The sequence below is a fragment of the Vombatus ursinus genome, unplaced genomic scaffold, assembly GCF_900497805.2.
Source record: "Vombatus ursinus unplaced genomic scaffold, bare-nosed wombat genome assembly UNPS02014791.1, whole genome shotgun sequence".
Classification (NCBI taxonomy): Eukaryota; Metazoa; Chordata; class Mammalia; order Diprotodontia; family Vombatidae; genus Vombatus; species Vombatus ursinus.
Window position 1 is genome coordinate 27,891,431 of NW_020954569.1, and position 27,260 is coordinate 27,918,690.

Here is a 27,260-nt window from a genome sequence, read left to right on the forward strand (position 1 = left end):
GTTTACATTTTTATGGGCCTCACAAATATTCTCCCTCATGCCACTGGGAAAGGTGTCATGAAAAAATGGATGTTTATTTTTGCAAGAAATCAATTAAGAGTCATTTTAGCCTACTTTATAGTGAGTGGGTTCACCTTGGAACCAGCTACTGTGGTCAAACAAGCCAACATTTTAATGCCTTAAGCTACTCATTAATACTTTAAGTGGAAGAAGTTTCCACACTGGGTAAGCTGCTTAATGTATCAAAATCCCAGAAACATTTCTAAGATTACAAATTACAAAGGTAGTGGGAGTTCTCTACTGTATATAAAAAAAATTACAAGGAAGGCGCTTTTTTTGCATTATTTTCTGAACGTCTCTAGGATTTGAATTTAGGTCTTCTATTACTTGTCATCTTTTTTAACCATAAACTGTGTATTTTTCAGTTATTGCATTTGGTTCTGGGGATGCTTTGAGACAATTGAAATGTTGAAATAATGAACATGAAAATGTAATGGATAGGCTGCTGGAGTTTTGGTTAACTTTGGCTATTTTCAGCATAATAACAAAGGTGTTATTGGTCTCATTTTCCTCTTAAAAACAAACAAAAAACTGGTGCCATTCATGTGAGAGAAATGTTGCACTTTATTACTTCTCATTTTTTCTTCCTGTCTCATATTTTTATGCAAAGCATTGTTATTAGTCTTCCATTATTAAATACTCATGTCTTCAATGGATTTGAGGCCAAACTTTTAGTTGCTTCTCAAGTATACTGCGAAGCATTTAGAAGGGATTTATTAGTTTATTTGCACCATATGGGTAGGGACCATGTTTTATGTTTTGTACCTCAGAGTGTTTGGAGCAACCCCACATATACAGGATAGAGACTAAGTACATCTTTCTTGATTAATTGACTGATTAACCTTGGCAAGTACATGACCATTTTGAGGGAGGAAGCAATAGAGTAATACAGTGCTATATTTAGAATAGCTGAGAAGTTAATGTTCTCCCAACAGCAGTTTTTTACTTAAATATTTCTAAAGGATGCTATAAATTTTAGGAGATTATATATGGCCAGCTGCCACAGCTAAGGACAAGATGGCTTAGGCATAACATAATTTAGTGCTGGAGTTTCCACTTATGAGATGCAGTCAGTATCTAGAAGAATTAAATGCCTGACAAGTGCTGAGTGAAGAACGTAGTGACACTGTTAAATATGAGTGCCATGTGGGCTCTGACTCTTGAATTATTTGTAGAAACCCTGCCCCTATATAAGCTATAAAACAGACTTGCTGCCAAGCAGATTTGCAAGTTCCAGTTGAATGTTCACAAGAGGCTGACTCTCCCAAATAAAGAAGCCCTGTACATAGAAAGGGGTTACTGCTTAGGCTTAGATTTCTTCTTTTCAAGCATAATAAAGGAAAAAAATAAAATGATCTCTGTCTCTCTGCCTCTCTGTCTGTCTCTGTCTTTGTCTGTCTCTGTCTGTTCCTCTGTCTCTGTTTCTCCCTCCCTCCCTCCCTCTCTGTCTGTCTGTCTGTCTCTGTCTGTTCCTCTGTCTCTGTCTCTCTCTCCATCCTTCCCTCTCTCTCTCTCTCTCTCTCTCTCTCTCTGTTTCTCTTTCTCTCCCATCTCTTTTAAAATGACATATAGAACCTAAAATCCTATAACACATTTTCCATCTGGGAGAAAATAATGCCCTGAAAGGCTAGCATTTCTACAGCTCTTCAGCAATAGTTAATTATTTTTTAAAAGCAGAATTAAAAAATTATTATGCTATATACGAGACATAGGATAATAGGAACATATGATTTGAAATGGAAAAGATCTTAAACTTCACCAAATCCTTCATTGTGCGGATGAAGCAACTTAAGCCTCCAAGAGGGAAAGTGACTTATCTAAAGTCACATCAGTAAAAGGTCACTGAAAGGAGGAAGGCATGTGCTCAACATTTACATGATACCTTTCTTGTTTCTAGTGTCTGAACACTTTCTCTCTTCCTATGATATTGACTGCACTTTTGAAACCAAAAAAGAGATTGTCCAGTGCATGGGCTCCTTTCAAGATGGAGTGGCTGAAAAATGTGTTGAATATTTCCGAAGATATCGACGCTCTACCCATGTGACTCCTAAATCATACCTCTCCTTTATTCAGGGCTATAAGAGTATTTATAGAGAAAAGCATGCTGAAGTACAGACGTTGGCCAATAGGTAATTACCTAATGTGAAAACTGTGGCTTTCAAAGTCATCTGGGTGGTGTAGTGGATTGATCGTTGACCTTGGAGTCAGGAACACAAATTCAAATTTAACCTTAGAGACTTAATAGCTGCATAACCCTGTACACATCACTTAACTGCTATCTGCCTCAGTTTCTCCAACTGTAAAATGTGAATCATAATAGTATCTACTTCCCAGGGTTATAGTGAGGATAAAATAAGATGTTTTAAAGTGGTATGCAAACATTAAAATCCTATATGAATTCTAATTGTTTATTTTATTATTATTTTCTCTAAAAATATGAAAACATCAAATTATTGTAGAACATAATGTAGAGCAATTTAGTGCAGTGATGATTGCCACATGATTATTATGGTCTTCTTGCTTCTCATTAGCCTCAATTTTGGTCAAATTTATACATAATCAATTTCTTCACCTGTTATAGAATGATAATAGTATATCAGAATAGATCTTGACAATCCAGTTATTTGGCCTCCATTACCTGTTCTTGCCCACTCCTTTCATACTATAGCAAATGATTACAGTATACATGCCTAGTTAGCTCAGAGGGTTAGAACATTGTGTCAGTCATAATAGACTTGAATTTTTGGTTTTATGCTTCCAAGTGCTTGGCACACAGTAAAACCCTAAATATGCTTAATGAGTTGAAATGAATTTTGCTGGAAACAGAGGATATATATGTATATATTAAGGGAGATAGTGGAAGGAAAATATAAATAAGACAAGACCTAGGAGACTTAACTTTGAAATGAACTGTGGAGAAAGTACTATGAATAAGTGATATATTAGGTGATCATGCTCAAAGAGCAAGCAAAGTATAGTGTATGCTTACTATTCTAAAAACACCATGGTGATAAGAATGTTATATAACATCAGTTCTAAAGCAAGACCTGAGGAACACACTCCTTGTTATTAGTTCTTCAAGTGATATACTATATATATATATATGTGTGTTTGTGTATGTATGTATACACATATATGTATGTATACACAGAAACACACACACATGCATATATTTGCTGCATAGGACTTCATATATGCTATATCTATATTTGTGTATATATGTATGTATACATATATGAATGTATATGCATATGCACACGTGTGTGTATGTATAGCATATAATATGAGGTATGATATATAAAGCAAATTATATGAGGTAAAATATATTAGTTATGTAATTATATATGTACATATACATATACATATAAGTGTGTGTCTAGATACAGAACTTAGCTCAATAGAAAGAATAACTGTAAAGGTACTGTTATTAACTGCAAAATACTAATACTACTTATTTTGATGTGTGATTCCAGGATGAATACTGGATTGGAAAAATTGAAAGAAGCTTCTGAATCAATTGCAGCCCTTAGCAGGGAGCTGGAAGTGAAAGAAAAAGAGTTACAGGTTGCTAATGATAAAGCTGATACAGTAAGTACATTGATAAACATACATTACTTTCACTTTTTTATTTTACTAATTTATCTGTTTTCCAGGTGTTTGTGATATAATTAGATATTTATTATATCTTGCATATCTTAATAGGCCTTATATATCATACCTCATATTATATATGTCATATTCTTATATTTAGCCATCAATAAGTGTAACATGATAAATAATATATATATATATATATATGTTTCATTTCAATGAGGATAATCTTTTTAGGCATGAGAAATTGAACAAGAAGCTAGCTTTAACAAATGAGCAAAGGAAGGTTAAAATAGCACCTTTGCAGATGTGTTGTTGGCTCTTTCTGTCATGGTTATCTGTTCTGCCTTGAGTTAGGTCCTGAAAGAAGTGACTGTGAAAGCACAAGCTGCTGAAAAAGTCAAGGCTGAGGTCCAAAAGGTGAAGGACAAAGCCCAGGCAATTGTCGACAGCATTTCAGCAGACAAAGCAATTGCTGAAGAGAAGTTAGAAGCAGCAAAACCTGCCTTGGAAGAAGCAGAAGCAGCTTTACAGGTAATCATGCATGATAAGACATGATTCATAATATTTGGCACAAAGAATGAGACATAAAATAAATACCTGAGAATAAGAAACACCTTAATGGTTCTTACTGACGTACTGTCTGTAAACCAAGTATGCATTCTTAAGAATAGTTTCAAAGGACATTATATTAGAAATAATGATTTCCCTTCTCACCAAAGAGAAATCTACTAATAATAATTTATGATTTTTTTTCTTTGCAAGGCATTTTAGGGCTGTAGGACTAACGTTTCATATTTGCAAAATAAAGGTTTCTTACTTTGAAGTGCTATTTATTTAATTCACAAATTTGAAATGCTATTCATTTAATTCACAAATATCTCTAAACTAATGGTGAAGAAACTTTTCATTTTGTATTCAGAGAAATTGAGCCATCAAGGACAAATCATTGGAAGGCTACATATAAGTAATAAAGCAACTTTTTTGGGGGGGCACAAGAAGAACAAATATTAAGAGAAAAATACAAAAAAGTTTTAAAGCAGTAATCACTTTAATAATAAATACCTGGAAACAAAATTTTATTCAATAAATTCAACAAAATAAACAAAATTTTACTCATATATAAATGTCTCAGAGAAATTATCAATATTAATACCAAATTAGAAGAATAAAAATAAGAAGATATAAGGGACAATTAAAAAAGCTTCAATACCTATGGATACTGAAAAATGGAAAACAGATAAAGGAATAGATATTGACTCAGACTATAACCATATTCTACATAAATTTAACTGATATGAATCAATCATAAAACGAGGGGGCCAAAGGAGCTTAGAAGTTGGTCAGCCTTTAAAACAGCAACAGCAACAGCAATAGCAAAACTTGATCTCCTTGCCAAACAGATATAGTCAAACAGGAACATATGCATATATATATGTTATCTATGTATATATGTATTCATGTATACACATATTACCAACAAACAACATTGATACTACATATAAAACCTCACTTACAAAATCTTAAAGAGGTTAGGGAAAGATGATGAACACTATCAGATCACTATAGCTTGAAAAATAGGGAAAAGAAAAAAAATTACCTATAGAAAGGTTGTTGTGAGATAAACTTTTATCATTGTAAGATTTGAGCTTTAATTTCTAAAGATGAATGTAAAGCTTTTGGATCAACTCTGTATGTATAAGACAGAGGTATGGCTAGACAATAACTCATCTGGGAAATATCCAGGTGATTCAAATGCAATACAATTCAACAGCATGATATAAAGCACAAAAACTAATTTAACTTCAGGCTGCATTAACAGATGTATAGTGAACAGAATTAGAGATCTGATAGTACCACAGTTCTCTGATTTGACTGGACAGTATTATCTTATGTTCATTTTTGGATACAACATTATAGAAGAGACTTTATCAATCTGGGGAATATTCAGAAGAGGGCAACCAACATGGTACAGGACCTATATAAGGATTTATTAAATGCACTAGGGATGTTTAGCCTAAAGAAGAAAAATCTCATGGGGTCATGTCAGCAGTTTCCATGTATTTGAAGGGCTATCATGTGTAATGGGAAATACACTTGCTAATACCTGATCCCAAAAGGCAGCAATGGGTAGAAATTATGAAGAGGCAAATTTATATTCAGTATATATTCCTAATACAGCTTCCCCAAAATTAAATGGACTACACTGTAGTTCTTTCTACTCTGAGCTACAATGCTAAAATCCAAAGAAGTCATGTCGTTCAAAGAGGAAACTAGAAGATGAGGAAACAGACAAGAAAATAGAAAAGATTTGTCAAGATTTCTAAGTGACTGTATTTGGACTCTAATGTCCCAGTATCCAATGAGTTACATGAGGAAGTAAAAAATAACACTAAAGAAACCAGATATACAGCTGGACAAGACCAACTATACACAGAGCAAATCTATACTATAGATGAGATTACTTTAGTACATTGGAGAATTTATTCTTAAGGACTTCGAAAGAGAAAGCAGATCCTATAATTCAATTAAATTGTTTCCTGTTGGCCTTTTCCACTAGCAGTTAGCAAATATCCCCAATTTTGGAGTTAGCAAATATTTCCCCATCTACATTTCCATTCATGGTTTAAGCTTTTCCCATTCACTTTTCTGCTCACAACCTTCTAAGGGATTGGAGTCCAGTTTGTTAGGGCACTGGGACTGATTCTCAATGCCTCTATGTTCCTGTATGCTTTTCTATCACTTACTCTGCCTCTCATTCTGGCTTCTGGCTACTTCTCAGTATAGCTGGCTAATCGCCTAGGCTGTGTGGGACTATGAAAGTCAGTGGAGCAATGGCATAGAGTCAGGGTGGTTTGGGCACAGAGACAGACCTTTTTGGCCACTATTATCCCCTCTCCACCCTGATCCATTATTTTTCTAATGTTTGTGCCAGCTAATTGCATCCTCGCCATTTTGGCCCTGACTCCACAATCTTTTGTTCCTTTATATGCCCTTGGTTATTAAGTGTGACATATCTACCCAAGAGAGATGGGAGTATAGATATAACCCAATTATAATGCCTATGTTCAATTTCTATATTCAATGCATTTTAATCACTTATTACATAGTACTTTAAGGGTTGCAAAACATTTTACAAATATTATCTCATTTTAACTTTGCCACAAACCCTGAGAGGTACATGTTATTTATTATCATCACCATTTTACAGATGTGGAGACCAAAGCAGATAGAAGATAAGTGACTTATCTAAGGTCACACAGCTGATAAGTGCCTGAGGAAGGATTTGAATTCAAATGTTCTTGATTTCAGGTCGAGTGCTCTATTAACTGTGCCACCTAGCTGCCTCTTTATTAATACAGTGAAGGAACAGTTTGTATTACCACAAAATTTTATAGGGATCTATTTGCTAATTTAATTTATAGTTAAAAAATCTACAGACAATGGAAAATAACTTTTCTAAGAGCATGACAAATTTGTATGGCAAAACTTTCTTCATTGAAATGTTGATTCCTAGCTAAAACACTTCTAATTATCCAATCTGTCAGCCCTGTGGCAATATAGTATTGTCATTCCACTGTGACAGTTCTGTGTTGTCTAAGAGAGATAGAGACATGTTCTTGACCTACATAACTAATGAATAAAAGTCACGACAGATACCTACAGTAAGTAGACTTTTTTATCTTTAGAATTTCTTGAATTTCTTGAAATTCCTTGAAAGCAGCTTGAATGCTGAGAATTCTTTTTCATTTGGATCATTATTTTCATTATTATTTCATTCATTCATTATTCCTTTATCTGAGGTGAGATTGTCAATAAAGTTTTGCAGGAAGTCTATTTCCGCCATTTATGACTGTGTGTCAGTTTGTATTAAAATACTGGAACTTTCTGAAAAGTGTGTTTCTTTGGCTAGGTATATGGACCTAGACCCAGTGGTGGTACTTCTAGTTTTTAAATAATTGATTGCTTTTCATGGTTAAAATATCAGTAGTGAGATTTTTCAGTTTATTAATCAAGTTTTCTCCCACAAAGTCTGATTTTTAATGATCTGTTAATTTTCTAGACAATCAAGCCTTCTGATATTGCCACTGTACGCACCTTAGGCCGACCCCCTCACCTTATCATGCGCATCATGGACTGTGTGTTGCTGCTATTCCAAAGGAAAGTCAATGCAGTGAAGATTGACCTGGAAAAAAGCTGTGTAATCCCTTCTTGGCAGGAATCCTTAAAATTAATGACTGCAGGAAACTTTTTACAGAATTTACAGGTAGTTGTTCAGAAATTGATTGCTTAAATAAGGATTTGGGAACTTTTTCAGAGTAAGGAAATGTTTACATTTTCTAGAGAATCACACGATGGTCTTCTTCATTAAGATTCAGGGGAATTGAAACACTGCCATATTCAGTGTTCCTGTTCTGTTTGAAAACTATTTGTACTTATTTCCTTAATCTACTAACATCGAAATTTATTGACTTTTTTTTGTTCTTTTCCTTTCTCTCCATCAGGATACAACAAAGCATTTTAGTTTGATCTCTCACAGGAAGGGAAAATAAAAGGAAAGATGAAAAATTGGTAATTAATAAAGATAACTTCAAGTCTTTAGATTGGATGAAAATATTTTGGTTACTTTTTAACTTTCATCCTCAATTATATTCTAACACGAGAAAATTAGATTAGAGTCTCTGTGTCTTATCTTTCATTTTTTAACCTACAAGAAGAAAGCTAATTAGATGACTGAATTCTGATATTTCAAAAACTGGGAGCTTTTCATGACACTTTTATTCTTTCAGAGATTTTGAAAGTAGAACAGTGCTTTTCTTATTTGAAACACATTTAAGCAACATTTTTGTTATTAGGAAATGTTTTATTATGTAGAGTTTCCTTTATTTAGGTTGATTGAAAATGAGAGTGATCTAAGAAATATGAAAATGCTGATCATCCATATTTCCAGCCACAGTGCCAACCCACTCTGGCTTTTCTTTTGCCATGACTCCTTGATGAATTCCCATTTTGTTGTGGATTCTGCCACTGTTTTCCTGATAGAAGAATCTCCTAGAGGTTCCTCTCTCCTTACCATGGCTTCAGTACCTCCCAATAAGACTCCTTAATAGCACTATCTCTGCTTTGATCCTGCATTTATCTGCCTGTTTTCCAAAAGGGCCTAACATGCATTTGTGTGGTTCTATTAGATGGTAACCTATGGGAATAAAGTAGAAATAAACTTTGCCTTTTCAAATGCGGCACCCCTCTCTTTTTTTGAAGCAAGACACATTATTTTTAGAAGTGTTTCTACTTTGAAAATCTTCCTCTGACCTGTTTTAAAATGAATAAGAATCATTTAAATGTTATTCATTGATGACACTTTAAAAATATGAAATCAGATCTGCCCATTTCTATTACTAATTCCTAATCCTCCCCCTCCTTTTTGTTGGGGGGGGCAATTGGGGTTAAGTGACTTGCCCAAGGTTACATGGCTAGTAAGTCAAATGTTTGGTCTGAGGCCGGATTTGAACTCAGGTCCTCCTGACTTCAGGGCCAGCGCTCCATCCATTGTGCCACCTAGCTGCCTCAGTCCTCTCCTTCGTTACACTTCCATCTTTGCCACTGAATATTTTAGTTCTGTTTTTGTGAGAATATCAAGATTTTCTTTTGATCTATCCTTAGCCCTTAGTCCCAGTTATTTCACTTTTCCATTTCAGATTGACTAAAATGGAATTATGTTTGAATGTGTCTGTTTTCTTTTCTTCCCTCATAGTAACATTGCTACCAAACGATATGAGATAGGTTCTCAGGAACTGAATTTGTTATCATCATAGATTTTCAACTCACATAAAAGTCAGTCTGGTGCTAGAATTCTGTGCTTGAATTCAGGATGATTTGAGTTCAAATTGTGCCTCAGATACTTATTATCTGCGTGATCCTACACAATTCACTTAATCTCTCTGTGCCTCTGTTTCCCCATTTGCAAAATAAAGGAATTGGAGCCAGTGGCTTCTAAGTTTCCTTCTAGATCTAATTCTATGCCCCTTTGATCTAATGAATTATCACATGAAATTTTTATTTCTTTGAAATTCTATGAACTGTATTAATATTTATAACCTGTCACAGCTTTACTCATAGACTTATTAAAATGAGCTGTCTGTTAGAATCTTCTACCAACTGAAGTCAAAGCACAATTTTTTTTTGAGACTTGCTCTCTCTATTTTGCTGAGAATTGAAATTAAGCAGCAACTCCTGTCCCAATCCACTGCTGATAGCATGGAAATTTTAATCTGTACCATTTCTTACCAGGGCTGACTTATTCTTCCTTGGGTAACATGGAGGCTCCGCATTCTTGGTGTTCACCATACAGGTGCCAAACTTAGAGCAGAGACTTAATTGGCTTTGATCCCTGCAGTATTTTAGAACACCAGAGATCTTCTCTGGTGGCAGGGATTATAGATATGTGTCACCACACCTAGCAAGGCACACTCAATAATTTTTTTTTATTTTGGTTCCATCATCCCACCACCACTTTTGGTTATCATATCTAATAGTTTCGAAAAGTTTTCAAGGTAGTGGATCACCCAGGGTTATGATGAGAATCATTCCATAATTTTGAATTGAATCAAATGTTAAATGTTAGCACAATAATTTCCAGAAAAAGAAATATTTTAAATTGTTTCAAGTTTGTTTCACCTTTTTCTTCCCTAGCAATTCCCTAAAGACACAATCAATGAAGAAATGGTGGAGTTTTTGGTTCCTTACTTTGAAATGTCAGACTACAATATAGAAACTGCAAAAAGGGTGTGTGGCAATGTGGCTGGTCTCTGCTCATGGACCAAAGCCATGGTCTCTTTTTTTTCTACAAATAAGGAAGTATTGCCCTTGAAGGTAAGCCTCCTTTGTAGAATTGTGGAAAACATTCATGGAAAAAAATCTCAAGTTTAATTTCCTCCAATGGTAATAGGCAGATAAATTAGGAATTGACCATACAATTACATGCAATTCTGTAGGGAAAGCCTGGGGCAAAAAGGGAGAAGACAGACAGTTTAGCTTACTTCTTAGCCTACTATTGTCATTCAGAGACCTGTAAGCTTTTAAGCAATAACTCTAGCATGAAGATTAATTCCACTGTGGGTTACTGATTGCATTTTAAAACCATTATGTCCATAGAAGCCAATCCAAAACTAAACTATATTGTACAGTACCCATAAAGTATTTTGCAAAAGGTCATTGTCTTAGCCTGTGTTAAGATCAGAGTTAGATTATGCTGTAAGGTAGGCTAACTGGAGAACTCCAAGAGACCAGTCTACTTCAAGACAGATGATCACTGTGATCTTGAAAACACACCCTCCCAGATCTGGTGCAGGAAACAGGGCATAAATACCAAGGCAAGAATTTCACTGTATCTTAAATAGGAAAGGAGGTTATAGGAAAAAATCAGAGTCATAATGAGGACCCGGAAAGACATTATGCCTAGTAGAGAGCATAATGCCTTTTACAGTGATAACAACAATGATAACAAGAAAGCTAGTCCTCAGCACTTTGAAATTTTCTCTGAATGCTTTCTCTCTTTGTCTTTACTCATGGAACTCCAAGCTTCCAGGAAGGGCTTAGCTATGTGCTTATATCCTTCATGAGGAGTTATCGGTATTATTCCAGTTGTTAGTACCTCCCTTTCACAAATAACTTTTTATTGATTTTGGGTATATCTGGACTTACAAATATATATATAATCTGTCCAATAGAATGAAAATTTCTCCAAGGCAGAGACACTTTTCCTTTTGTCTTTGGATCTCTAGCATGTAGGTGGAGATTTGTCTTTGAATCCCCTACACAGGGGCCTGACAAACAGTAAGTCCTTAATAGATGTTTAATGTTAGATTACTTGGTTACCTCTTCCATATGTCTCTGCAATTGGGAATATTAAGCAAGGCTTTATCTTCTTTTAAAGGGATGATCAACATTAGAAAATAAATGAGGGAGGTGTATTTTGGGCAAAAGGATCTTCCTTCATACCTCAGAATTGTACAACATAAATCATCACTTATTTCTTCAACATGTAAGGCAAATCATCCTCAAACTTTCAAAAAAAAATCCCTAAACTAAGTTAAATTCCTGAACAACATAGTCAAAACACACCATCATAGAAAAAGGTATATAGTATGTATGTTTATGTATTTACACATACACATATATTCTAGGATAAAAGTTCAATGTGTTTCTTTTACTTTCTAATTAATTACAGAGTATGCATTGTCTGTGTATCATCATGGGAATGCAATTTCTACCTATGTATACATTTAAGTACAAATTCAATACAACAGAAAATATATATAAGAATTTATGATAAATGGATTTTACCTATCTCTATAAACACTAAGAATGTCTGCTAAGACAAACCATTAAGGACAATATTGTATATAGTATACCCACAGCCTCTAAACCACAAAACTATCCTTTCCTCATGCAGATGAGGCTGGTTTAGAACTCTCAGGAATTAATATTTTCTTGAATAAACTATGAGAAGATATTCACAATACAAGGAGATTCTTCATTCTACAATAGTTTTATTTTATATTAGTAGTTTGCTACAGTAAGCTGCCTGGCATAAATAGCTTAATTTCACATGCTTATCTAAGCCACTGGAGCAGTTAGGAGCTTAAGAGTGACAGGATCCAAAATGCTCCATCAGCCAGTTTCTTTTTTTAAAAATGTGTGTTTGTATGTGTGTGTATAATATTATATATATATATGTATATATATAATATAAAATATTCTGTATCTATATATTAAATATTCTATATGTATATATACATGTACATTCATATACATACATGCACACATACATATACACTTTTTGCCTTATCTTGTTTCAAACTTGTCATCTGGCTATGACTTCATCTTTAAAGTTCCTCTTTTTAAATGAATTCAAGACCTGAAGATTCAAGATAGTTTTTTTTTCCTTTTCTCTAATATAAGAGAAGAGAATAGAGCTCTGAGGAAGTGCTAATGGCCTTCCATCCCCTAAAATAACTACTTTCAAAAATGAAGAAGGAAAGCAATGTGAACTGATGAAAGATTTAAAAATAAAAATTAGCTATATTTGAAAATAGTTTCCAAATTTATGGAATAATTTTTACACTGGACCTCTTGGCTAACAAGAATAGGTTCCTTTGGGGCAGCTAGGTGGTGCAGTGGATAGAGTACTGGCCCTGAAGTCAGGAGGACCCAAGTTCAAATCCATCCTCAGACCAAACACTTGACACTTACTAGCTGTGTGACCCTGGGTAAGTCACTTAACCCCAATGGCCTAAAAAAAAATAAAAAGAATAGGTCCCTTGATTTTCCTAATCATACTCTGTTTAATTAACCATATTCTTTGAAATTACTCAGTTAATTCAAAAAGCATTTATTAAGCACCTGCTGTGTGCCAAATACAAAGGAAATACAAAGGCAGAAATTAAACAGTTCCTGTCGTCAGGAAGCTTCTGCTGGATATAGATAACAAAGAAACAAGATTAAATACAAAGTAATTTTGTGCTTTTGGTCAGGGGAGCACTAACAAATTGAGAAGGCAGTACTTGTAAAGGCTACCATGTAGGAAATAACAACTGAGCTGAGCTATGAAGAGAGCTAGGGATTCTGGGAGTCAGAGATGAGATGGGAGAACAGTCTAAGTAAAGGACACAGCCTGTGCATAAGAATAGAGTTAAGAGATAATCATATAAACCGAATAGTAAGCAAGAGAGCCCACTTAACTACAATGTTGAAGACCCAGTCTGCATCTACCTGGATGAGCAGAAGCCCGAATCTGAACAGATGTCTAGAGCTGTCATCCTGTGAGACTTGTAGGTCTTTATGCCTCATGGTTGATACTATACATCACCTTGCTTCATAATAATAGCCTGAAAACAAAGCAAAACAAAACAAATGGACAAACAGACAAACGAACAAAAAAAAAAAATCTAGTTGCCTGTGAAGATCACTCCTATTATGTCAGCCTCATCAGATGGTTCTACATTCATTCTCCCTAAAATAATTTCCAAATAAAATATACTATCTACTTAAAACATGTTTCCCTTAGATAGAAACATTTCATTATTGGATATATCTTATAGTTGAACCCACATCTAAATCAATGCCAAATGATTCACGCACAGCAGAAGAGGAATATCTATGTATGGCATTCAAGTTACAATCAAATTTTCTAGTATTCAAACACCCCTGTCAACCAGTTCATGCTGTATCTGTTCCCCAGGCTAATTTGGTGGTGCAGGAGAATCGCTATGTCACCGCGATGCAAGATCTGCAGAAAGCTCAGGCTGAGCTAGATGACAAACAAGCTGAACTGGATGTTGTACAGGAAGACTATGAAAAGGCCATGACAGAAAAACAGGTAATTACCTCACGGTGGATGGAGCTTGTCAGTTATAGGGTCATATTAAACAGTTTGTGCCTTTTTTTGCTTTCACTAAATATGAAGCCGAAGGCATGATTCATTTAGATGAATACACAGAATAAGAAATTTCATTCTGAATCAACCTAGGCTGAATTGTCAGTGTATTTAATATAAGTGTAACTTTAATAGTTATGCAAATTAATTTCAGGTATAGAGAAAACAATGTCCAATTTTACAAATCATTCTGTTCATTTTTTTTAATGGTAACAGTTAAAACATGAGGGAGGGGAAACTTTCCCTTTAAGAAATACCTGGCAGATGCTAGGGTGCACAAAATTGCTCTACTAGTTAGGTAGGAATTCCTTGTTTAAATTCACCAGTTAAAAAGTAACAAAAGCAGGGTAGTTAGGTGGTGCAGTGGATAGAGCACTGGCCCTGGATTCAGGAGGACTTGAGTTCAAATCTGGCCTCAGACACATAACATTTACTGGCTGTGTGGCCCATGGCAAGTCACTTAACCCCATTGCCTAACCAAAAAAAAAAAAAGGTAACAAAAGCGGGGAGGTAGAAAGTGGATTGTTATATAAAAGGAATAGCAAACAGGACAATTTGGTTAGAAAGTTGAGAAGATAAAAATAGGTTATAATGAATAATGAAGACTCTCTTTAGTAAGCAAATAAGCAACTTTTTTAAAATTTCAAACTAGAAAATGATTCATAAACATTAACATTTCCATATACAAATAATAGAAAAATTATATATGAAACTTTGAATCTATCATATATAGCTTGATATATATATATAGAAAAAGGTAGTATCAAAATTGCCCTGCTGATCTATGTCTCTTTCTGAACTTCCTTCTGATCTCTTCTGTGTGCATTTGTGTTTTCTTTTCAAATGTTTCAATGAATTAAATAATTCAAATGTTTAATGTTTCCATAATGTTTTTTGAAGTGAATTTTATACCAAAGGTAAGTTTCAACTTTCCTAATTGAAAAGGATCTCATTTATGGGCTCCTTCACTGCTAATCTTAAAACGATGCCTCAGTCTTCCTTAATCTTAAGATACTACCATTTCTTCGAGGCATCATCTTGGAGCTTCCCTCTTTTTCATTCCCAAATTTCTAGGAGAAAAAAAAAAGCTCTCTACCATCATTGCCTCTACTTATTAAATCTCATCTTTCCCAAACTTACCTCTCAATGTCTTGTAATGAAGCTGATAACCAACTCTGCCTTGTGATTTAAACTGATAGTCTTTTCTCATCCTTTTTAATCTTGGGCAAGTCACTTAGCCTCTACTACATAATCAATAATATAAGGGGGTTGGACTATTTGACCTCTAAGGCCTTTTCTGCTCTAAATCTATGATCCTCATCTTCAGTGTGGATTTTGACACTGTTGACCACCTTCCCATGCATGGTCTTTCCTTCTTTGGCTTTTGGGTCATTCATAAAACCAAATGAGGCCTTGATAGAGCTCCATGAGGTCTTTTAATTTGCCATATCATAATTATCAAGTTCTGGCATTATTTGCGAAATACAAACAAAACAAAACAACCCTCATATCTGCCCTACTTTTAGCTCCTTGACTTCCCAACTCTGCACAGTCTGGGAAAGAGGAGAGGGAAGAGGGCATAAGTCCTCTGGGCTGGCACAGAGCTTTGGTCCTAATAGTACTAGCTTAATTTCTCCTGGTAGGAATCCACATTTTCATCATTTTTTTATTCTTCTGAATAGTCACAAACTCATTCCCAACTTAACAATAGGTACCTCCTTTACACCCTGCTTTTTACAATTTCTTTCTCATGTTTCAAATATCTCTTCTCTTCTCTGACATTGCCATCCCCCTTGCACAAGCCTTGATCACCTCACAGCTAGACTATTACCATAGTCTGTTAGTTTATCTCCATGCCATAAATCTCTCCTCTCTCCTGTAGATTCTCCACTCACTCAGTTGCCAAAATGATCTTCCTAAGATGCAGGTCTGACCATGTGATCTTCAGTTTTCCACTTGATAAACTCCAATGGTGCTCTATCATTTCCAAGATAAAATGTGGAATCCTGTTTTCTTTTAAAACCCTTCATAACTTGGCCCCTGCCTACTTTTCCAGTCTTCTTACACCTTACTCTCATCATGTGCTCTATGATCTAACAACATTGGCCTTGTTCCTAACACAAGATACTTCATCTCTCAACTCTGGTCATTTTCACAGACTAACTTCCATTCCTGGAATTCTCTTCTTGCTTATCTCTGTCTCCTGGTTCCCTGGTTTCTTTCAAGTCCCAGCTAAAATCCAGGAATACAAGAAGTTTTTCCCTGATCCCTCTTAATTCTAGTGCCTTCCATGTGTTAATTATCTCCAATTTATTCTACATCTATAACTGCCTATTTTTGTCTGTCTGTCTGTCTATCTTGTTTGTACATAGTTGTACAAATGTTTTGGCATATTATTTCCCCAATTAGACTGTGAGTTCCCTGATAGCAGAGACTATCTTTTGCCTTTCTTTGTATTTCCAGGTACACAATGTAACATAGTAAGCACTTTATGCAATTTTTAACCTTATTATACTGAAAACTATTTACAATGGAAATATCAATAAATTCGCAAATAACAATGACTATTTTCTGTAACTTCCTTTGAAACATTTCCCAATTCTTAATGTGGTAGCTATTATTATTCAATTTAATTTCTTTTTCATTGTTTTGCATAAGTATATTATGTTTCTTTTTCATGTCATTTTATTGATAATTTATTTTTCTTTAAATTTGTTAACACCCTTAAGATGTGACACAGACATACATACACTCACAGAGAGAGAGAACAGTACTTTTTCTAACATGTTTGCAGTGTTTTTAAACTGAGATTTTTAAGTACTTATGTTACTATTTTAATGACATATTTTTGGCATGGAAAGCATGTGATTGGATTATGAATTATATTTCTGCTATATTTATTATTCATTCAGGGTGTTCCTATGACATCAAATCCCAAGACACCACTATCTACATGGTAACAGCTAAAAGTGTTATAGGCATAGAGCTTAGGAAGAATGAATATGACATTAGAGGCCAGACATCATGGTCTCAAGCTTTTTAAAGTGAAAGCAAATACCAGATATATTCCATTTTATTCTTTCTATGTAATAACCTGGTTAACAGCTTCTGGTTTAGAAATATATATCAATGATATTTTTAGAAATACTTTTCTCTTGATTTTGATGTCTTGTAGACACTACTTGAAGATGCAGAACGTTGCAGACATAAAATGCAGACAGCTTCCACATTGATAAGTGGATTGGCAGGTGAAAAAGAGAGATGGACCCAGCAGAGTAAAGAGTTTGCTGCACAAACCAAAAGGCTTGTTGGTCAGTATGATTTTATCTTCTTTTTCTTTTTTGGCTAGTCAATGGGGTTAAGTGACCTGCCCAAGGTCACACAGCTAGCAAGTGTCAAGTGTCTGAGGCCAGATTTGAACTTAAGTCCTCCTGACTCCAGGGCCAGTGCTCACTTCACCACCTAGCTGCTCCAGTCAGTATAATTTTATAAATGACTTTTGTAAGCTAAATTTGTAAATTAATAGCTTTATAAACTAATGCTAGTAAGTTTTTTCCTGTTACTGGAGGTCTTCAAGGAGAAACTGAATGGTCACTTGTACAATATCTTCTAGACAGGAATACTTTAGGTGGGACTTGAATTAGATGACCTTTGAGGTCTCTCATCAATGGTTAATCCTATGATTCTATCTTGATATAGTAAGATGTGAAACTATACTGATTTTGGAGTGGGAAACTCTGGGTTAGAATCCAAATTTTACTGATCTTGAGCAAGTCACTTTTCCTTTCTGGGACTCAGTTTCCTCTCATAAATTAAGGAAACTGGACTAGGTGATCTCTTTGAAGTTTGAAGTTTCTTCAAACTCTAAAATCACGAGATCTTATAGACATGAAGCATGACAGCGATGACTAAACTGGGCATTTAACCTTAACAAAGATTCAGTGTTGGATATTCCATTATTTTCCTGTAATCTTATTATTTTAGTGTTATGCATGTTAGTTTGACATTTCCTCTGCATATTGGAGCAAATTTTCCCACCATTGATTACCAGGTTATTTAACAAGTATATAGAGATATTAAATAAAATTATTTTGATTCTATTCTTGTCTTTTGAATTAAAATATTACCCCATCCAACTCTAGAATAATTACATAATTTAAGAAAAATCCCAAATAAGCTAGATACTAAGGATAAATAAACTAGCACTAAGGACTGTGGGATAGTCCTGATAACATTGAGCCAAGTAATTTATCTTTTACACATTATATATTGAGTTATCCTTAATCCTTTGATTTGTGGAATTTGCATGAGAACAATGGATAATTCTGATCTCTTTTGCTAAGGATTTTGTGCACGATGTTAAGGTGACAAAATGTTTTTGTTTTGCTCTATGGTCTGTCTTAGGGGATGTATTGCTGGCTACAGCTTTTCTATCTTATTCTGGTCCATTTAACCAAGAATTCCGCAATCTGTTGTTAAATGATTGGCAAAGGGAAATGAAAAACCGGAAAATTCCATTTGGCAACAATCTAAACCTCAATGAGATGTTGATTGATGCTCCAACCATTAGTGAGTGGAACCTCCAAGGGCTGCCAAATGATGACCTATCCATACAGAATGGAATTATTGTCACAAAAGCATCTCGTTATCCTTTGTTAATTGATCCACAGACTCAAGGCAAGATTTGGATTAAAAATAAAGAAAGCAAAAATGAACTCCAGGTAATTTGTGCATACACATAGTTATGCTACCAGATGTTTTATTTTGCTGCCAAAATTTTATCCTGAACCATAGAACAGAATGATTTAAAATTTTTTAGAGATATTGGCTCTATCTCCATAGAAAAATGTAGCAGATGGACACCTTAAGAATTAGTGTATAAAACTTGGAAATAGATTTATTTTTGTATTCTTCTGGTTGGTCTGCATTTATGCCATTTTTAATAGAGAGCTAGCAATGTGAATTGGGAATTATGACTCTTCTTGATAATTGGAGCATGATGTATTTCATTATAGTAACTGCTTAGCATTTAGGATTCAGACACACAAAGAAACAAAAATACATAGTCATTTCTAATGTTTTATAAAAAAGTGATTGCAGTGGGGAAAAAGTGGTGTCATGGGAGAGGGAAAGGCAATGAAGAGCTTCCTGATAATTGGAAATGGGATAATGATCATGGAAACAATTGGGAAGATTGAGAGTTTGGTCTCACCAAGTCAGTATTACACATAATAGTTTGAAATGAAAGCCCTAGTTCTTTAATAGTTGACAAGAATTTTCATATTGATCCAAATATACACCAACCTTGATATAGGCTATACTCCTAAAATGAGAAAAAAAATAGAGGCATACTGAAAAATAATGGTAATGATAAACTACACTCAGATTTTAACAAAGATTTTGGCAAAAATATGTGAGCTATACTTGTATCAGCTTAGTAATATAATAGTCTATTAGAGGTCTATAATAGTATCTTCATATGATTTCAGAAATAGATGTTTGTTACTTATTTAGTTGAATTATTCTAAAAATTATAAAGAATTATATTGTGTTTATATTCCCAGATCACATCTCTGAATCACAAGTACTTCCGAAATCATCTGGAGGATAGCCTCTCTCTTGGGAGACCACTGCTGATAGAAGATATTGGGGAGGAGCTGGACCCAGCACTAGATAATGTTTTAGAAAGAAATTTCATTAAAACTGGTTCAACATTTAAGGTAGGCTATACCAATTATTAACAATATAAAAGCACATAAAGAAAAAGAGATTTATATAAATGCAGCCTCACACACATAAATATTTGTGTGTAACAAGATACACCGTATGTGCATGTGTATGTGTGTGTGTATATATATATATATGTATATATATATGTATTATGTATCTGGTTTATATAAATGCTTATATATCTATAAGTTATACCATAACTTTTAAACTTGACAGAAATGTTTTTGCTTTTCTAGCATTGTGAGCTGTGATTTAAAAAATAAATGGTAACAATAATCTTAATCTCTTAAAATTTTTGTATTGTTCTGTGTACTTGCTACTAATAAAATTGCCTAATAAAATTAAAAATTTTCTTTTATGAACAAGAAGCCTGAGGAAGTGTGGAGCAAACCATTTTGCTTCTCTAGGCTTCACTTTGCTATTAGGTAAAGTTAGAGTTTGGACTATCATTTCTAACATATTTTCTGTGACTATATGGTTTAAAGTCTTATTGATTAGAAGTCTGTGTGGAAAAAGTCCCTATTGCCTCAGGTATAAAACATTCATAAATCTGTATATATGCCTTTGTATCCAATTTTTGGGGAGGACTGAAAAACATATTTAATATGCATGTATGCATATGTTATTGCTTTATATAGAGGTGTGTATACACACACACACACACACACTCACACACACATAGTAGAATTTTTCAATTGATGGCTCTCACATTCAGCCTGGTTCCCCCCTCTCGTTTTGCTACTGCCCCATTCTCTTATTTGTTACCATAGATTCTAATGAAATCAAGAAGTATTTTTGATATTGCCTCATGATTCTATCAATTAATCCATTAGTCTGATTCCCTACTCTTGATTACATATACTAAATATACATATATATTTGATATATAATATATAGTAAATGAACCAGTGAAACCTATTTTATCATAAGCTTTTTTTCTCATCTCTTTCCCTATATCAAATTCCTAGGTCTCCTAGGCTTAAATAAATATCAACGTTATTGTTTATACAATTTATTAGGAGTGTTACAAACAATAAAACAATTATTTACAATATATTAGCTATGAGAATGAAGACAGTCACATTCACCTCAAACTGTCATTGCTATAGCTGACTTCCTCATTTCTGAAAATAGACTGACTATTCAGATCTCTTAGGATTCTAATTAAAATATCTTCTCAAGAATTCTTATTATGATGTTTCTTTGCAAGATAAAAGGTAAACCAGTTCTTTTAGCAAAGAAGTTCTTTTTTTTTTCTCTTTTCAGTTTTTCTCCAGTCATCACAGTTAACTCTCTGGAATTACAGTTGAACATCTGATCTCTTTAAAATAAATTCACTCAAATATAAAATAACAATATGCATGTTTTCTGTGGGAGAGGCTTTTTGAGCTTGTGTTACTCTTCTCTGCACATCCAAACAATTTTCAATCACTCCAAAAATAATTTATGGTATTTCAAATCTGCATTATATACATGTCACAAATATACATAGCACAAATCAAAGTACTACTTCACAGTGTGTTTGTGTATATATGTGTGTATACATGTATAATACATGTACATATTACAATAGTACATGAAAAGAAAAGGCAACATTAATGACAATAATAATCATAATAATGATAGTTTGATATAATGACAGCAAATGTATATCACTGCACATAAAAATAAAGAAAAAAACAAATAGCATATAATTTATAGGGAACTATTTCTAAATGTACAAGTAACTACATTTCCTATTTCTTCTAAAACCTTGTAATTATCCTAGTCAGAAGTTGAACAGTTCCATTAATTGTTGTATATATTATAGGGAACTATTTCTAAATGTACAAGTAACTACATTTCCTATTTCTTCTAAAACCTTGTAATTATCCTAGTCAGAAGTTGAACAGTTCCATTAATTGTTGTATATATTTATATGTCATTTCCATGTACATCTCTGAACTTGTTGATGATAGAAGCTATCATCATCTTTGAGTTTCATAGATTGTTATCTTTTCCCTATGGATCACTGCATATGAAGTATTAAGTAGGGAATGTACTGTCTATGGATCCAACCTTCCTAATTTGTCTGCATTGGTATCTTCCTCAGGTCTAGGTAGAGATGTTGACTTTCTGTATGTAGTGTTTCTTCACTAGAAACTTTATTCTCAGAGGCATTGTTTGACTTAGACAGCAGAGTTATAATTGATGGGCAGTCTCATCTCAAAGTTCTCAATGATTATCCATCAGTACTTCCTCTTACTCATCAGCTAATCCACCTAACACTCATATGGGCAATAGATGGATGGTTTCTATGTATTATTTTTATTAAGAGGTCCCATTATTTACTGGTGTTATTCTATATACAGGCAAGTTGCTTAGTTATTCAATAAGTTGATAAATATTGGATCCCTGATGACTTATGGAGACTTTTGGAGCTATGGCACATATGTATACCTTCAATAGTTAAACATAGTAACTGTGTGTCTATACTATTGAGGGTAAGGACCTATGATTTCATTTTCATGCTCTTAGTATGGAAACTCTTTTTGCTAATATAGATTAGCAGTTTGTCTATAACTTACTGTCTGAGGACACTGAAAGCCACATGGCTTGACCATGGTCACTCAGCTAGTATGAGTCTGAGGCACCATTTGAATGCAGTGTTCCTTATTCCAAATCTAGCACTTTTTCCATTATACCTCTCTACAGCTGTTATTGTATCTTATGCATTGTTTTCAAAAGATTTTTAAGTTTATCTCCATTTTACTTTTCTTTCTAACTTGGCTCTCATAAGGTAAAAGTTGGTGACAAAGAAGTGGATGTAATAGATGGCTTCAGACTATACATCACTACAAAACTGCCTAATCCTGCCTATTCACCTGAAATCAGTGCTCGAACTTCCATCATTGACTTTACCGTAACTATGAAAGGCTTGGAAGATCAGCTACTTGGAAGAGTCATTCTCACCGAGAAACAAGTAGGTGGAAAAAATGTCTGCTCAGCATATCCCTTTCCCAGAATCTTGCAGTGATAAAAAGTGATCTATAATTTACAGTAAGCTTTTTTTAAAATTTCCTTTCACTTAAAGACTTATATGTTATTTGCTTTGTAGTTTCTAAAGTAATTTCCCTTACTTTACTAAAATTTTCCAGTTTTTCTATATATCTCACAATACATATATGTATATAAATGAAACTAGATTATTTTGAAAATTATCATTATTATTACTGTAGTCCATTTTTTTCTCTCCAAAGATTTTGCTCTGTTGTAAGTTTTCTCCAGTTTACTTTTATAGTTATACAATCTGTGACTAAATTTCCCTTACATTTTTATTAAGAAAATGTTTTGCTAAATGTTAACTGAATTATTAAAATATCTCTTTTGATTCAGATGGCAAATGGTCCCATATTTTCAACTTCATTGTTAGATATTTTTACCTCAATGTCCTACCAACTTGACATATTATGTAACCAGCAACACTGAACTCATTTTCCTTCCTCCCTCTCCTCAGATCCATTTCATACCAAAACTTCTTTAGGTTGATAGTATCCACTATCCTAATTCTCAATTTCTAAAGTTTGGAGTCATATTTAACTCTTCTCTGTTCCTCACTTCTCCCATCAAATCACTTAGTAAATACTGCTCATTCCATTTTGGTTATATCTTGGACATCCATTCTCTTCATTCTATGGAAAATGCTATTTAATTCAGGCCCTCATCAATTCTTGGACTACCATAATAATTTCTTAATTAATCTCTTTGCCTCTTTTTTCTTTCCATTTCATGCTTTTCACAGCTTAAAAAAATCTCTAGGGTAAAAAAAAATGATGTTATTCCTCTACTCATAAACCTCTAGTTCCTCCTCATTGCCTAAATGATAAAATATTAATTCATTAGTTTTGTTTTGAAGGCCCTTAATAGTTTGGTTCCAGTCTATCTTTCTAGGTGTGGCTTGTCCTTCATTCTCTAAGAGGACCATGACATCAGGGAGATGATGACATGACTTGCAATTGAATTTGATTTGAGTGAGGGAGGTCTGTATAAAGTCACCAGCCTCACTTTCTCCTCTGGAGCCATCTGGGTCCAGTGGCCAGATATCGATCAAGACAACTAGAAATGACCCAGGATGTAGTGGAAGACCTTGGCCTTTTTAAACTAAGGTTTTTTCAAGTTCTCACTTTGATTGAAGCAATGCCCATTAGTGAATAGGCCTCTTTAAGAAGTGAGTCAAGGGATGGCCCCTTTAATAAAAAAAAAATCAAACTGGGAAGAGAAGACCCTCAGAGTTGCTGGGCTAAAGAGAAACAGTTACTATTCACTTTCACTCTAAGCCAGAAGGGTGCAAAAAATAACCATTAAGTGGTTCTTGGGCAGGGGCCTATTGTCCAGTCAATGAGATGGAGAGTGAATTGGGTTTAAGGCATGGTCTTTGAGAAACAAATCTAGCCAGTAAACCCCAAGTTAACTAGGTAGGTTTTAGCCATCAAAATTACCTTCCTTTGGGCAGAACACCCTCAGATAACAGGAGGGGAGGGGAGGAGATAAGATTTGGGACTCAGATACCCTCTTAGCCCAATTTCATATACTTTCCAAATGTAACATCTTTTTTTTCTTTCCTGATTCCTCAAATTCCTTAAAATAAGTTGTATGAATATTTTACTTTTATTTATTATATTCCCTTATTAGATTATTAAGAAACTTCTTGAAGAAATAGACTATGAGACTTTGCATTCTTATCCTAAATATCTGTATTCTTCCTTGTTGAAAATATAGGCCAAAACAGAAAATTAACAAATATTTGTTGAATAGAATAGGTATTTCCAAGGCACTTGGATGCCTGTTGGGTGTGGTATGTGGGAAGTTTCTGATTATGAGCTGCTGGTATAAGTGCTTGATACTGGAAATGAGTCATGCCTTAAGTTATATAATAAATTCTGTGTGTTATAGACACATAGCTTTCCATTTTCATTGTCACAGAGCACTATAACCTAGTATCCCTACATCCTCCCAACTTCTTCCAGGTATTCTAGTCATGATGAAATCCCTTTATGATCAATATCTTAGACACTAGCTTATATAGTGCAATTTTATCTCAATCTCTAGTTGGCTTTGCTAATTGCATATACATATGCATATATGTGTATATATGTGTGTATATACACACATATATTCATACATATATACATATATGTGTGTATTTATGTATGTGTATATATATACATATATATATATATATGTTTATTGTTGTTCACTTGTTTCAACTTCACAAAGGAAGATTCCATCTCAAGAGACATCTTTTCTGGGCAGCTAGGTGGCACAGTGGATAGAGCACTGGCTCTAAAGTCAAGAGGACCTGAGTTCAAATCCAGCCTCAGACCAAACACTTGACACTTACTAGCTGTGTGACCCTGGGCAAGTCACTTAATTCCAATTGCCTAAAAAAAAAGTGATTAAAATGTTTGCACCCTTTGGGGTAGTAGATAGAGCACTGGCCCTGGATTCAGGAGGACCTGAGTTCAAATGTGGCCTCAGACACATAACACTTACCAGCTGTGTGACCCTGGGCAAGTCACTTAACCCCATTGCCAAACCAAAAACCAAAAACAAACAAACAAAAAAAAGAGGCATCTTTTCCTATGAAGGACAGTTATATCATAATAAGATTAATTTTATCTATGGATACATGCAATTTTTCATCAAAGTTGCCATTAGCTGACATAATGCTCAGAAGACTGGCAAATTCTCTGAACTCTCACTCCACTCGAATCATATATCTTCCTATTCTTATTTAAACTGTATGTTTGTATCCTTTTCTTGAATACTTAAAATTTATTTCTAATTCTTAATATCTCCACTCACAAAGATAAAGTCTTACTCATGGGAAAGTTTTTTTAGAATCATAAGGAAAATGAAATATTAAAAGAACATTACTACCATCAGTTTTGTTAATCTTTGCTAGTTTTTGGTCTATGGATAATATAATAGAGGATTAAAAAACCCACAACACTTTATTTCAATCCTTGCCATTTTGAAAAAGGAAGAGTCATTCAACCTGGTAGAGCAGGGACTATGGTTTGTTTGGTAAGATAGATGGTAACTTAGTGAACAACATCCAAGGAGGCACATGAAAGATATTTTAAAATAGTATTTTTTGTAAATCCTTACATTTTATACTTTTAAAAATCTTGGTCAGCATCCTGACAATTTCAGCTTTTTTTTTAAAGAAATAATAATTTTGATCCTTTCTTTGGCCCAAGGACTTTCACCCCTCAATATTTTCTTGAGTCTTCGCTAATCACTGAGTCACCAAACCTGATGATCCTTAATCCATGAAACTGTTCAGATTCCAATGTTGTGAGATAAAACATTTCCAATAACTACTTATTTTGCCACTTTCCTCAACCATGGTCACTGTAACTGAATGGTTAAGTCTGGTAATTACTCCCTATTTCTCTTTGACAGACAGAGAGCACCTTGTTTTCATATGATCCAGACAACAACTATATTTTTCCAGGTGTTATTTAGTAATACTAATAAAAGATAACATTTATATAGTGATGACTATGTGCCAGATACTATTTTAAGAGCTTTATAATTATTATCTTATTTAATTGTCACAACAACCCCAGGAGGTAGATACTGTTATTAACCTCATTTTATAGATGAGGAAACTGAAGAAAACAGTGGGTAAGTGATTCACCCAGTGTCAGACTGCTAATAAGTCTCTGAATCTGGATTTGAACTCAGGTCTTCCTGACTCCAGGCCTATTGCTCTACACAATGAGCCACCTAGCTTACCCTACTTTAAAGAATGAAATACATAAATTCATAAGTAATATATAAGGGCAAGGCAATCAGTAAAATAAAAAACATATACACATGTATGTATATATATGTATGTATTATATATGTATATATATACATATACATATATATATATTTCCAGCACTGAAGTAGTTTGTACTTAAGTTTAGTAAGTTATTCTATCTAACTTGTAGTCCTAGGGACCCCTGTGGCCTAGGATCCTTGTATCCACAGAGGAGAATGGTATCTTCTGCCCCAGAATACCACCTAACAGGATGGTATTTGCTCACGTGGAAGTGCTGGTTCAAGTCTGTTTGCCCAATGCCCAAGCCTTATTTCCTGCCAATCATGGATCCTCTTGATCATATAACAGGTTCTTGGAACTCCAACCATCTTGCATGTAAACATTTAGCTACCTTTCCAAGTGACCACAAGTTCTTATGGCAACATCATATAACTAATCATAGAATCTTAGATTTGGAAGATTAGATTAGAGAGCATCCAATTCAACTCATACGTATAAAAAATCTTCTACATTATACCTTTCAAGTAGTCACCCAATATTGACTTAAATACCTCTAGTAAGGTACAAACTACCCCTCAAGCCCATTCCACTTTTATAAACCTTCATTTTTTAAGATGTTATGCCAGC

The 27,260-nt window shown here is 34.2% G+C and overlaps 1 protein-coding gene across 1 annotated transcript in view; it reads left to right on the forward strand.

Annotated features, from left to right (window-relative positions):
* The window catches only part of DNAH5 (dynein axonemal heavy chain 5), a 294,914-nt gene that overhangs the window by 188,767 nt on the left and 78,887 nt on the right, over nucleotides 1-27,260 (forward strand). Inside the window, exons 55-64 of the mRNA XM_027869069.1 lie at nucleotides 1,958-2,189; nucleotides 3,534-3,648; nucleotides 4,009-4,185; nucleotides 7,715-7,918; nucleotides 10,345-10,524; nucleotides 13,895-14,032; nucleotides 17,265-17,400; nucleotides 18,494-18,810; nucleotides 19,654-19,809; nucleotides 22,599-22,781. Of these exons, the coding sequence (XP_027724870.1) occupies nucleotides 1,958-2,189; nucleotides 3,534-3,648; nucleotides 4,009-4,185; nucleotides 7,715-7,918; nucleotides 10,345-10,524; nucleotides 13,895-14,032; nucleotides 17,265-17,400; nucleotides 18,494-18,810; nucleotides 19,654-19,809; nucleotides 22,599-22,781 (1,838 nt within the window). The remainder of the gene's footprint in view (nucleotides 1-1,957; nucleotides 2,190-3,533; nucleotides 3,649-4,008; nucleotides 4,186-7,714; nucleotides 7,919-10,344; nucleotides 10,525-13,894; nucleotides 14,033-17,264; nucleotides 17,401-18,493; nucleotides 18,811-19,653; nucleotides 19,810-22,598; nucleotides 22,782-27,260) is intronic.